Raw genomic sequence first — 14217 nt, forward strand, 5'->3', positions numbered from 1 at the left:
CTTTTCCAGTAAGTCTACTGAAAATAAATGAGCAGAACAAGTGCTAGGCCATCCTTTTAACTGTTCCTGTTTTATTGCTTCTTTCTTTTGTGGTGCATTGGAATATTCCAATGAGACTTAAAAACGGTTTCCCAGAAGAATTCTGTCCAAGGTTTATTCTTGCTGAGTCATAAGCATGCTGGCTTTCTTATTTCAAGGTTTCTTCTATCGTCTCAATGGTACGTTGTGTGAGAGTGTGGTTAGGAAATACTCTTGAGTCATAGGAAGAGACGTTTTCAAAAGAAAGTATAGCCGGGCTTGGTGGCGCACGCTTGTAATCCCCGCGCTTGGGAGGCAGAGTCAGGAGGATCGCGCAGGTTCGAAGCCAGCCACGCGTGCTGGCTTAGGAAACCCTGTTTCCAAATAAAAATGTAAAAATAGGTCTGGGAGTGTAGCCCGGAGGTAGAAGGGCTTCCAGGAACCCCAGTACCACCAAAAAAAAAAAAAAAAAAAAAAAGAAAGTATAATCCCTAAGGTGACATCAAGCATTCCTTTTTCCATAGTATCTTTCCAGGAAGTCGATGAGACTTCTGAGATTGAAGGGAAAGTAACGTTTTATGAGATACTTTTTTTTTTTTTTTTTTGCAGTACTGGGGATGGAACCCAGGGGCATTTTAACTCCAAGCTACACCCTTAGCCCTATTTTTTATTCTTTATTTTGAAACGGGGTCTCACTGAGTTGCAAAGGGCCTCACTAAGTAGCTGAGGCTGTACACGAACCGCGAACCATGATCCTCCTGTCTCAGCCTCCCAAATGCTAGGATTACACATGTGCACCACCATGCCCGGTTTATGAGATACTTTTTAATGAAAGGTGTCATTCATCCTAGAGACCTGTAGCTCATCTGAAACAGTTTTTGGTGTACCATTGTTTCTGACAATAATATACAGTAAGTGTGTTTTTCGATTGGTTGGACACAGGTCCCCCTGCCCCCTGGGAAAATAAAATGTTCCCATATGGACTAAATGGTACCTTTTTCCAAAACAGTGATAATTTCAACTCTGGCATTTTTGTTAGGCTTCTCATTCCAGTGTTCACTTCATTATCTGGGAACAAATTTGTCTTTGTTTTTTCTGCTCAGTTGCTTGCTATGTCTTCAAAATTGAGGGTCTTCCTCCTGTATTCTCAGATGGATAGGGATCTTTTCCAGTTCCTGATCTTCTGTGCCCCTGGGTAAATTAAAAATCCCTTCTATGTGTCATAATACTAGGCTTTAAGATGCTTGTTTGTTTTCAATTTTAAGTCTCTTAGGATTAGTTTTAAACTGTGCTTTTCAAATTTTTATTTGCACATAGATCCCTGGGGACTTTATTAAAATGCAAATTCTGATTCAGCAGGTCTGGAGTGGGAACCCGGATTCTGCAGCCCTAACTGCCTTTAGGTGATGCCTCTGCCGCTGGTGCAGGACTGCTCTTTAACTTAGTGAGAGGTTAAAGGCTCTGCTTGCACATTTAACATTAAGTGGAGGGAGAAGAAGGAGCCCCGCTTGGTGGCAGCTGGTGTCTCTCTGGATGACCTGCAAGGAGACCGTGGGCTGAGGACTATGGATTTTTATAAAATTTTCTGAGCAACCTGAAGGTCTGACATAATGCTTTGCTGAAGACTACCTGTTTCAAACTTCCCTTAAAGCCGAAGTAGGATTTAGATACTAAATATGTGATTCTGAGCATGTAATTCCAGATTTTAAATCAGTTTTAAATTATCTTGTACCAGGAGGTTTAACAATGATGCACTTTTAGTGGAAGAGGAAACTGCATGTAAGAGTTGAAAATGAGTTTAGCCAACCCCAGGAGATGCAGCTATGTGAACGATAGTTGTAGCAATGAGTGAAGGGGCATGAGATAGGATGTGACATTGATATAGTAAAGAACAAAATTATGATAAAGATTTTGGACTTTATCCTAAGACCAGTGTAAGCCATGATAGTTAAACAGGAAGTCACATGAGGTCATTTTTAGTCAGGTATAGGCGGCACATGCCTAAGATGCTACTTCAGTCACTGTATTTCTTGCACAAGTCATTTGCATTTTAATAAATATTAACCCCCAAATAGCTACATATTTTTTACCAATTAAAATATGCTTATAAAATAAGAAATTAAGCCAGGCATGGTGGCATATGCTTATAATCCAAGTACTTGGGAGGCTGAGACAGGAGAATCGCACAGGTTCAAAGCCAGCCTCAGCTACTTAGTGAGGCTCTCAGCAATTTAGTGAGACCCTGTTTCAAAATAAAGAATAAAAAATAGGGCAGGGAGTGTAGCTCAGAGGTCAAATGCCCCTGGGTTCCATCCCCAGACCCGCAAAAAATAAAAATAAAATAAAATAAGAAATTACATAATATGTAGTATTAAATAGTAATAGTTCTAGGATGCAGCCCGGCGTGGTGGCGCACGCTTGTAATCCCCGCACTTGGGAAGCAGAAATAGGAGGGTCGCGCAGGTTCCAAGCCAGCCTCGCTGGCTTAAGAGACCCTGTTTCCAAATAAAAATATAAAAATAGGTCTAGGAGTGTAGCCCGGAGGTAGAAGGGTTTCCAGGAACCCCAGTACTATTAAAAAAAAAATAGTCTTAGGATGAACATAGTTCTACTCTATAAATAGTCTTTAAATTTTATTTATCTTCTACTAATATTTATTTATTTATTTATTTATTTATTTATTTATTTATTTATTTTGCAGGTCTGGGGGTGGAACCCAAGGGCATTTGACTTCCGAGCTACAACCCCTGCCCTATTTTTTATTCTTTATTTTGAAACCAGGTCTCACTGAGTTGCAGAAGGCCTTACTAAGTAGCTGAGGCTGTCCGCAAATTGTGTTCCTCTGGTCTCAGCCTCCCGAAAGCTGGGATTACAAGCATGCACCACCATGCCCGGCTAATTTATTAATTTAACTTATTTATTTATTTTATGTGGTACTAGGGATAGAATCCAGGAGCATTCTACCTCTGAGCTGCACCCTCAGCTCTATTTAATTTGAAATAGGGTCTTGTTCAGTTGCTGAGGGCCTCACTACGTTTCTGAGTTATGAACTGAGAGTATTACAGAGATTGGCAGCCCAAACAAGAAGGACCAACTAGTGAATACACACACACACATATACCCAAAAGTTCAAAATAAATTATATATATAATTTTACATATATATATATGTGTATATATATATATATATATATATATATATATATATATATGTATTTTAAAAATAGGCTGGTCAAACAAAATGTATCTGCAGGTTTAAACTGGCCATAAGCTACCATTTGGAGATTCCTTGTCCAAATACGGTAAGATTTAATGAATGTTAATGCACAAAAAATCTTCATCTAGGCCTTTCTATTATTAATTCAACTGTACCATTTTTAAATGTGGTGCACATTTTGAATGTTACTAAAGTAAATACTTAAACAAAAGGAAATTGGGAACTGAGTTATAGTAAATGTATCTTTTTTTCTGAGAAAGATTACTCTGAAGCCTTTACTAAATTAATGTGCACAGAAAAATAAGAAAGCAGATTCCAGAGCTGATGAGAACAAGATGAGGCAGTGCAATCAAGAGGTTGACATTGAAGTGGTCTGTAAATTTTGCAGGGCAATAATTGAATAATATATTTAATGTAGTAAGACAGAATTGTGATTAAAACAGTTGTATACTAGAAACTTATCAATTAGAGGGAAACTGTTGGTTTCATTTCTTAGTACCCAAGATATTATCTATTCTTCTTCTATAAAAGACAAGAAGTGTGGCAGATACAATTTCTTAAATGATCCACTTTTATGACACATCTGTAATGTATCATTTCAAGTGTCTTTAGATATTATAACCACTGAATCATGCAAAATTAATTATGGTTGAGAATGTGGATTTTGTTCTAAGCCCTTGTTGACCACTTACCTATCTTTGGGACTTAAACCAACACTTAGTAGCCATTATCTTTATGGTTGGTAAATATCTGGGGATTGTACAAAGTATTTAATAAGCATTGGTTTGTTCCTTTGGCTATGCAACCCCAATGTCACAGTTGACATAGTACATGCCTTCCACTGCCATGTTATATTGTAGAATATCAAGAAGAAACATGATAGTTAATGTCTCTTGAAAAAGGTAATTTGTAGTATGAATATTTGGAAGGGTTTATTTTCAACCTAAGAAGTAAATTTTGTTTCAGGGTTTATAAAAGCAAATTTAAATATTAAAAGGTCAATTCATTAGGATCATTTATATATATGTACACATCCATATAGAAGCATACTATATATGAATGTCATATAATATTCATATTAACAGTGCTTAAAATTAACTATATAGATGAAGACCATTAATATGTAATAGCGAATTTCTTTCTTCTCATTTTTTTTGGTGTGTGTGTGTGTAGATACTGAGGATGAAACCCAGGGGCATTCTACCTCTGAGCTTCACCCCCAGCCCAGCTCTATGTTATTCTTTTATTTTGAAACAGGTCTCATTAAGTAGCTGAGGCTGGCTGAAAACTTGCTATCCTACCATCTCAGCCTCCCAAATAATGGGATTAAAAGTGTGTGCCACCATGCAAGACTGTTAAATTTCTTTTCTATGAATTAGTTCTTGGCTATAGAGCATTCCTGGTAAAAGACTAAATAAAAAAGCAAACTCCAAACAGAAGTCTATAGAGATGAGCAGATGGAATCAAGCAGGGAGAGGCTGAGTTAGAACTGACAGTTCACTTTCTGCCACAGTAGGTTGTTGCACATAATTACCCTTATCAGACCTAAGAGAAAGCCTGACACACCACAGGAAATTAGACTTTGTATGCTTACTGGCCCATCACAGCCTGGGGAGCAAGAAGCCTTGCAAGCTGCGACTGTGTTAAGGGGTTTTATTTTTTTAAGGCTTTTCTACCATTAGAATTCTGAAAACTATCATTGAAGCATCATAACACTCTCACTTCGATTAGCCTTATCTTTGTCTGAGATCCCACTGGCATTTTACCAATGTCCAAGATTAGAAATCCTACGAAATTAGCATATGTTAAAGCACATTTTGGTATTAGTCATTAGAAGAGGGGAAGGGCTAGTGGGTAGGCACTGATTAATCACTTTATTATCATAAGTGCTTCCTAAGAGGAGTATTAGAAAGGCTAGTGTATACCCCATCATCTTCAACTATCATTATGAATGCATTTGTTTTCCCTTGTAGTCTATACATATTAGGAAAAATATAGGATGCTGAGAGTTGCAACCAGTGGTTGTGAAATAAAATGCAGACTCTGACCTTGGCAGATACGTATTTCTTGAATGGTTGGTCACTATCAGTCAAGCTCTGTACTTTCTCTGTCAACACTAGAACACTGAGATAGTGAGAAGTGAGAAGAAGCAATTTTATCAGGTTTATTTTTTTACTTTTATTTGTACTAGGGATTGAATCCAGGGGCATTCTACCTCCATGCTACACCTCCAGCCCTATTTAATCTCTTAATTATTTAAAAAAAATTGGGGGGCATTGTATTCATACATCTTAATGGGATGCAAGATGATGGAGACATACATGCACATCATCTTTTATTCTGAAGCAGGGTCTCACTAAGTTTCTAAGGGCCTCACCAAGTTGCTGGGGCTAGCTGTCTCCTGTCTCAGCCTCCCAAGTATTAGGATTATAAGTGTGTGCCACCACACTGGGCCCTTATCAGGTATATTAAAGAGAACTGCTGTTTTTAAAAAATCACATTTCTAATGAATACTTTAATGTGAATAGTTTTTGTGGCATATTTGTTCCGTGTTGAATTTAAATCATTTGGAGGAAAACTTGTGTTCCTAATTGACTTCCTTCCCCTAAGATTCTAACAAATGTTTTGATCTTCCTACCTGTGATTTCTGCTATAGTGAATACAGGAATGAATAAGCCAGTTCTTATGCTTGGAGTTGGTGGTCTATTCGAAGTGGCAGTGGGGGACTAGGGGCAGAAGCCAAGAGTGCATTGCGAGGTAAAATGCTGTCAGTAATGAAGATGCTGTCAGTAATAAGGTGCTCCTGCAATAGCTCCCTGTGGGAAGCACCAACAAAAGCCTATTCTGAGTATCAACAAGACATTGCTTCTGATACCAACCATAGAATAACACATGTGTTAGAGTTATTTCAACTGCTAAATTACATAGATGATAATGGATCTGAGAGGATTTCTATCAAATTTTACAATTTCACTAGATTTAATTGAAAAAGTAACCAGGCCACAAAGCTTTCTTTCCTCCCTCCCTTCCTTCCTTCTTTTGTGGTTCTGGAGATGGTACCCAGGGGCATTCTACCTCTGAGCTACACCCTTCAGTCTTATTTTTTTATTTTGACCTAGGGGCCCATTAAGTTGCTGAGGTCTCAAAACTTCAATCCTTCCAAGTTTAAGTATCCCTTAATATGGGTGATTTTTTAATAATTCATTAATTCAAGTTAAACATAAATACTAAGTTCAGCTTTAATTGTATAATCTTTTATTTGGCCTAAATTAAACAACACAGAAATTTTACTTGAACAAAGAAGGTAACATTTACTAGTTTTCGGTTTTAGCCCTCAGAGAAAGCTTTCAGATAAAACAACTACAATTTCAAACTAACCATGCCAACTTTGAATTAGTATTAGCCAGAACTATCACATGTATCTTCTCCAATATAGGAAAAAAAAAAAAAAAACAGGGATACATGGAAACTTTTAACAGTATAATCAACCACAAAAAGCAGTAACAAGTAGAAAACAACAGCACAAGTATGAAAACTTTGTAGAAAGAAATCAGTTACCCACTTAAAATGTAGACCTTGCAAAGAGAGAATAATTCTCAGCGTTCTTGTATGAAATATATTTTTCCTCAGTAATTGAACATTGTTTCTTCTTGAGAGGATTATCTATTTATTTTGGGTTTTTTCTTCAGTTAATTAATACTTAGACTGTGATACAAATATTTGTCTATATGCTCAAGGCTTAAAAATAAACTAGGTGGTAGCTAGAAATGAAATGTGCTAAGTCCTACCTTCCTATTGACTTCAATATAGCTGATGGGTATGTAAATTAGGACTAAATGGCTTTATTACTTGTAAAAAATAAAGTGAGTAATAAGTCAACTGAGCATTCTGTGTATATATCTACCTATGCCTCAGTTAACCTGATGAGATGGTTATAGAAAAGTAGATTATGAAATAAGTAAAAAGGTACATTACGTGTTGAGACTAAGATTTTTAACTCTTGATTCTCTTTGACAAAAATGGATACCATCTGTATATGGAAGCAGTTAACAGGAAACTAGGAGCATTACTGAGTGAAACCTTCCACTATTTATGAAAAAGCCCAATGCAATAACTCATTCAGATCAAATGGTCCTGTAACACTGATTTCTGGGAAAGACATGAGAATTACTCAAATTCAGATTTGGGACTTAAAGGCTTCTGAGAAATAGGAAGGTATTGAGATATCAATGGGTCTCATCTGAGGAGACTTAAATAACCTAGTTGATCCTAGAAGTACCCCTGCAAAATCTTCACAGTTAGGAACAGGACAGAATATTGCTGGTTTCTAAAGAGTGGGATAAATGAAGCAACATCAAACCAAGTGGATTCCTTGATTTTTCAGGTAACAGAGCTTTAAAAAAAATAGTAATAATAATTTTTTAAACAGAAAAAAATACTAATGCAACCTATTTAAACTTAGCCTGCTAGTTCTAACATTTCAAAATAATTCCCAAGCAACTAAAATGTTTAGCCTAATACAACAATCTACTGCCTCTAAGACAGGATTTTCTATTTTGAATGGTCTACCAAAAAAATCTTAAAATTCTGAAGTAAATATCTTTATTTCATTACACAACCCCCAAATCTAAAAACTATTTTAGTACTTTTAACGCTGTCACCTTTTAGTACTTATGTGCAGTTTTCACATTGTTTTACCCAATGTTTAAAAAATGTAGTTAACATATTCTACAGACGTTAATGTTGCATATTCTTTGCAATCCTACTTGGTTATAATACCATTTTTAGAGCTACCTTTCTATATTTACAGTGACTTAAAGTGAACATACCCACACCCCTCCCCCTGCCCTCAACTAAAAATAAAAAAGGAAAATGCAAAAAGAACAAGAAATGTGATTGGGCTGTAGGAGGGAAATCTTAATCATTAAAGTGGAGATGCAGAACTCAGCTTTTTTGAACCAACGCCGTATGCTACAGATGAAACCTTAGGAGACTACAGCCAAGTACTTTTTTCAAACCTTTCAGGATGCACCAGTAGATTTCTGGATTTGTTCCTTTAAAATGAGGATACTCTGCCTTTGCTCAGGAGGAAGCATGGCAATCTGATCTGCAGTCAGCTGAAGCACCTGCATGATCAGAGCTGCTTTTTCTTGATCCTGTGGAGTCACCTGACTCTGGCCAGGGCTAAAACTGCTTGGCTGGCCTCCACCTTGCTTACTTGCCCCCGGCATACCTGCTCCTTGTATGCCCACACCTTGTATGCCCGCTCCCTGCACTCCTCCTCCTTGTATACCTGCTCCCTGTATACCTGCCCCCTGGATGCCACCTCCAGGGTTTCCTACTCCTGAAATGTTCGGGACCTGTCTAGGTCCCTGAGGTCCACCTGCCCCTATATTAATGGTACCAGGACCCTGGATTCCACCAGCCATGGGGCCTCTGGAAGTAGGGCCGGGGCCTCTCATTTCTAATCCTCTTGCATCCATGCCTCGTGCTTCCACCCCTCTGGTTTCCATTGCACAGCTCTCCATTCCCCTCCTCTCCATTACTCGTGTCTCTAGGACCTCAGTTTCCAAAACTCGAGTCTCCATCCCTCGAGACTCTCTAACTCCTCTGGCATCCATAGGTAGACCCCTTTGGTCGATCATGGGTCCTCTGGGTTCTCCAATTAGCATTCTGGGATCTGGTAATGGCCCTCCCCTCATATCATGTGAGGAAGGGCCACGGCTGTCATGACCAGAGGCATGGTGCATGGGGGGGCCCTGATGGGGAGGACCCAGATAACCTCTGGGTTCTACTTCTCCAGTAACTGAGAGCAGAGTCCCTCCACGTGGGTCATTTGGAGCATCTCCTAACAGTCCTCGAGGAGGAAGGCCACCAGCAGTCATGGGTCCACGAGGTATAGGAGCTCTAGGATCTGTCATCTGTACTTGTCCTCTCTCTAAGGGCACAGGGCCAACCCCCGGCATTCCAACTTGTGCCTGCAGTGCTCCTCCAGGAGTTAAGGGACCAGGTCCAGGAACTGCAGCTGGTATTGGCCCCGGAGCTGGAATTCCACCCTGGATAGGAGTCTGCATCAGAGGAGGAATGTCCTTTACAGGTCTTCTAGCCAAATGCTGAGGCTGAGGGGTTGGAGGATTCTGTTGGTTCAACAAAACATTAGGTCCCGGGCAGAGCCCCGGCCCTGGGCCAGGTCCTGAGACAGAGACTGACTGAGATTTGCCTGGGATCAGTGGTGTGACATGTATCTTGCGATGCAGAATTTTCAGAGCAATCTCAGGATCCATAATTCTCATCACTACTTGAGCCTGCAGCAGAGCATAAGCCAGTTGTGGGTTTTGAAGTAACATGTTTCGAGCTTCCTGGTGACTATTTTGGACACAGAGCTTCATCTGCTTCATCAGCTCAAACATCTGCTCCGGGGGGAGACTGGCAACCGCTCTTGTAATCGATTCTGGGGCATCTTCTGGGTCGATAGGGTCCCCATAGGGCGAGTCGATGATGGGTGCTGCGGGCCCCAGGCTCTTTAGCTCCTCCTTGTTCTTTTCACTGGCAGCATTGTCCACCCGAAGAGCTCTCCCACTGAACTCCCGCCCGTTGAGGTTCCTCATGGCACTAAGCGCGGTCTCCTGGTCTTGGTACTCGCAGAAGCCATAACCCTTGGGTTTCCCCGTCTCTCTATCATACACTAGTCGGAAACTGACAACAGAACCAACCTCCGAGAAAATGTCTTTTAACTGCTCCTCAGTTGCCTCATACGGAATGTTTCCCACGAACACGGAACGCAGTGATCGATCCATTGCCGGGTCTCTCACAGCCAAACTCGACATGATTCTGGTCGTGCACACAGCCGATAGCGGATTCTTGCAGCTTTCGTCCTCTGGCGACCCACACTTCCGCCGAGCAACGGAAGCCGCCCTCAAAATCCGTCCAGAAACCTTCCTTCTCCAGTCGGAAGGTTCCGCTGCGGCAAGACTGACGTCTCGGAGTGTCGCTAGCTTAGTGACGCACCCTTACTTTTCGCCCGGGTCACTCGCGGTTCTGTCAGCGCCTCATTACTGAGGCACATAGTTTATTTATTTTTTTATCCTGCAGACTTTCCGGACGGCCCACCCCCAGATGACAGGCTCATTTAAGTTGACCACAGTAAAAATGGCCGCCGAGACTTTACCATGGCAACCGGGAGCGTCGCCTCCCCTGACGTCAGGGCGGTTTGCGCGCGATCGTCTGCGGGGAACCGCCAGCCGGAAGCTGGTTTAAGGCTGCGCTTCCGTGGTTTTCGATCGCTACGAGGATCTCCGCATAGCCTTTTAGCACATTATACCTTTAGCACATTATATCTAAGCCGTATTTAAAATTAGGTTTCAGACACTGTATTGCAAGTGTGTTCACTTAAAAGCAGGTTTGAGATCTGCCCCTTCAAGTACAAAATGGATAGCTACTTCATAGGAAGACATTTTTGGAAATTAACTGCCTGGAAGCCCGAGCCGTCTCCCGCCAGGCGCTGGCGCGGTGTCGAGGCCGCTGGCTTGCTGTTCACGGTAGTAATTAGTCACAGATAGCTGTCTGCGGAGTTTTAATTGGGTTTATGTAATCATCCTTATATTGTGGGCATTTAGGTTAGTTTTGAATTTCATTAAAAATTGGTGCACTGAGTCCACCGTCTGCATCATGGAGGGAGAAACTGCTTTCTCTTGCTGCTAATTCTGCCCGCAGGAATCAAAACACATTGAATGTAGCCCCCTCCCCATTTGACATGTGCTCTGAAGAAAATTATGCATGGTAGATTATATATTCAGGTGTCTGTTCTTTCAGTAAATTAAGATATCAAGTATGCTAAAACTGATTTTTTTTGGGGGGGGAGGCTGTACCGGGGATTGACCCCAGGGGCATTCTACTTTGAGCCGCACCCCTAGTCTTATTTATTTATTTATTTATTTATTTATTTATTTATTTATTTATTTATTTATTTATTTGAAACAAGGACTTACTAGGTTGTGGAGGGCCTAGCTAAACTGCTGAGGCTCCCAAGTACTGGGATTACAGGTGTGTGGCACTACACTGATTCTAATTTTCAAACTAACAGGCATATGTGGCTCCATGAGGCTTTTCTTCAAATGAATTCCTCTCAGAAACTAGAAACTGAAACTCTTGTGCTGAAATTGTGTGTGGACATCCATTTATAAAACATCCATTCGTAAGTCTGTGCCTTAACTAAAAAAATAACTTCTTCTCAAGAAAGAACAGGCTTATGCAACTATTGCACCAGAATTTCTGACCAGATTTGGCAAAAATATGGTATTTGACTATTTTCAAGTACTTTACATCAAAATGTAAAGGCTCTGTAGACACTCAAAGTATAAAGTATGAAAATATGAAAAAATTTACTATAGATTAGGTAGACACATTTTAGACATGTACTAAAAACACTTTGAGAAATGACGGGTGTGTGCGTACACGCACGCGCACACGCACTAGTACTAAGAATTGAACATTGAACCCAGGGCTTCACACAAGCTAAATAATGCTTTACCACTGAGTTACACCTGAGACTGAGGGCCATTCTTTGATTTATTCTTAAATATTTTATAATTTTTCTTGTAGAGGAGGTATTTTATCTCTTTGGTTAGGTTTATTCCTAAGTACTTTGGGTTTTATGTGGGATGCGAGTAGAAGTGTTTTCTGGATTTCTTTTTCAGTGGATTTATGGTTGGCATACAGGAAAGCTTCTGATTTTGTAGGTTATCCTTGGAAAACCACGGTACTATAAGTAAACAATCATAGCATAGGTAGCTGATAGATAGACATAGATATATAGGTACTTTGTTTCACCACTGTATACTTAGTGACTAGGACAAAACTTAGCATAGGTGTATGTTCATTATTAAATTTATTGACAGCCAGGCTTGGTGGTGCACACTGCACTTGTAATCCCAACATTTGGGAAGTTGAGACAGGAGGATGGAGGTTTAATGACAGCTTCAGCTATTTAGCAAGGCCCTTTGCAACTCAGTGGGACCTTGTTTCAAAATAATGAAAAACGGGCTGGTGGTTGGTGTTTCTTAAAGGTAGATTGCCCTTGGATCCCGTCTCTAGTACCAAAAAAAAAAAAAAAAACCAGAAAAAAAAAACCAATTTAAAAACCGCTATGGAGATCAGTGTGGAGATTATTCAGAAAATTGGGAATGAATCCACCTTATTATGTAGCTCCTCCCCTCCTGGGTATCTTTCCAAAGGGATTGAATAAGAATATTATAGTAATATATGCATATCCATAATTAGAGCAGCACAATTCACAATAGCAAAATTATGAAACCAACCTAGGTGTCCATCAACAGATGAATGGATTACAATAAAGAATGAAATAATGTCATTTGCAAGCAAATGGAAGGACTTGGAAGACATTGTGTTAAGTGAGATTAGCCAATCACAGAGAGTGAAAGGCCATCTGTTTTCTTTCTTATGCAGAAGCTAGGAGGGGTTGGGGGAGAGGGAGAATTTAATAAACGAATTACTTATCTGGACATTTATCCCGGCATTTGGGAGGCTGAGACAGGAGGATTGCAGTTCATGGAGAGCCTCAGCAACTAGTTAGTCTCTTTGCAACTCAGTGAGACCCTGTTTCAAAATTTTAAAAACTGCCAGGCATGGTGGCACAAGCTTGTAATCCCTGCCTTTGAGAGGCAGAGACAGGAGGATCACGCAGGTTCGAAGCCACTCTGGCTATAATCTGGTGTAGATAAATAGAAGACAAGAATAAAACAAGAGCTAGAAATATTCAAGACCTAAAATTGGAACTTGATTTTTTTCTTTCTGGGTCTGGAAATGAAACAAAGAGGCATTCGACCTCTGCGCTATACCCCCTTCCCTAGTTTTATTCTTTCTTTATTTTATTTTTTAATACTACAAACACTTTTTTTTTTGTGGTACTGGGGGGTGGAACCCAGGGACTTTCTACCTCCAGGCTATACTCCCAGACCTATTTTTTAAAATATTTTATTTGGAAACAGGGTCTCACATAGTTGCTGAGAGCCTCACTAAATAGCTGAGGCTGGCTTCAAACCTGTGAGATCTTCCTGTCTCAGCCTCCCAAGCACGGGGATTATAAGCATGCCCCACCACACCCAGCTTTATTCTTTATTTTGAAACAGTGTCTACCTAAATTGCGGAGGGCCTCACTAAGTAGCTGAGGCTGTCTGCGAATCATGATTCTCTGGTCTCAGCCTCCCAAATGATGGGATTACAAGCATGCGCCACCACACCCTGGGGACTTGATGTTTTGATGTCCACAAGAAAATCCAACACAGAGTTGGTAAGTAGTGTGATAAAAGTGTGGCTTCTAGGAAAGATCATACAAAATATCTGTGTGTGTGTGTGTGTGTGTGTGTGTGTGTGTGTGTGTGTGGTGTGGTGTGGTACTGGGGATGGAAGCCAGCAGCCTTCTACCTCCAGGTTACACTCCCAGCCCTATTTTATATTTTATTTGGAAACAGGTTTTCACTAAGCTACTGGGAGCCTCACTAAGTAACTGAGGCTGGCTTCGAACCTGCCATCCTCCTGTCTCAGCCTCCCAAGTACTGGGATTGCAACCGTGTGCCACCATGCCTGGCTCATATAAAGTTTCGAAAATAAACTCACAAAATAGAGTTAGTAAGCTTTTTTTTTTTGGGGGGGGTGGATAAATACATAGAATAATCATGACAGAGACTTAAGAATACAGATCTTATTCAAAGTTTTCTTACATTATTTTTGTAACTGGATTTTCTTTTCTTCCTCCCTGTCTTTGGCAGCTCTGGGTTTCAAGCCCAGGGCCTCGCACAAGCTAGGCAAGCAGTCTACCACTGAGCTGTAGCCCCAGCCCCTGGGCTCTCTTTTTCAGTCCTTTACACCTTTTCATCTGAACTGTGGCAGTTGTATTCCCGACATTTACCCTCCTCGTCTGTAGATCCCTTCTTACTGCTCACCCCTGACCCTTCATCTGCTCAC

The 14217-nt window shown here is 40.5% G+C and overlaps 2 protein-coding genes across 3 annotated transcripts in view; one reads left to right on the top strand and one right to left on the bottom strand.

The window, feature by feature from the left end:
* Positions 1-14217, top strand: part of PRKG1 (protein kinase cGMP-dependent 1) — a gene marked incomplete at both ends in the record, with an annotated part of 1321419 nt that overhangs the window by 754409 nt on the left and 552793 nt on the right. The gene's annotated exons all lie outside the window — the stretch shown is intronic.
* CSTF2T (cleavage stimulation factor subunit 2 tau variant) lies at positions 8256-10061 on the bottom strand (the record flags this gene model as incomplete). Its single annotated transcript, XM_080693757.1, has 1 exon — positions 8256-10061. The coding sequence occupies one exon, from the start codon at positions 10059-10061 to the stop codon at positions 8256-8258; it is 1806 nt and encodes a 601-aa protein (XP_080549883.1).

The sequence above is a fragment of the Muscardinus avellanarius genome, assembly GCF_963383645.1.
Source record: "Muscardinus avellanarius genome assembly, chromosome: 4".
NCBI classification, from domain to species: domain Eukaryota; kingdom Metazoa; phylum Chordata; class Mammalia; order Rodentia; family Gliridae; genus Muscardinus; species Muscardinus avellanarius.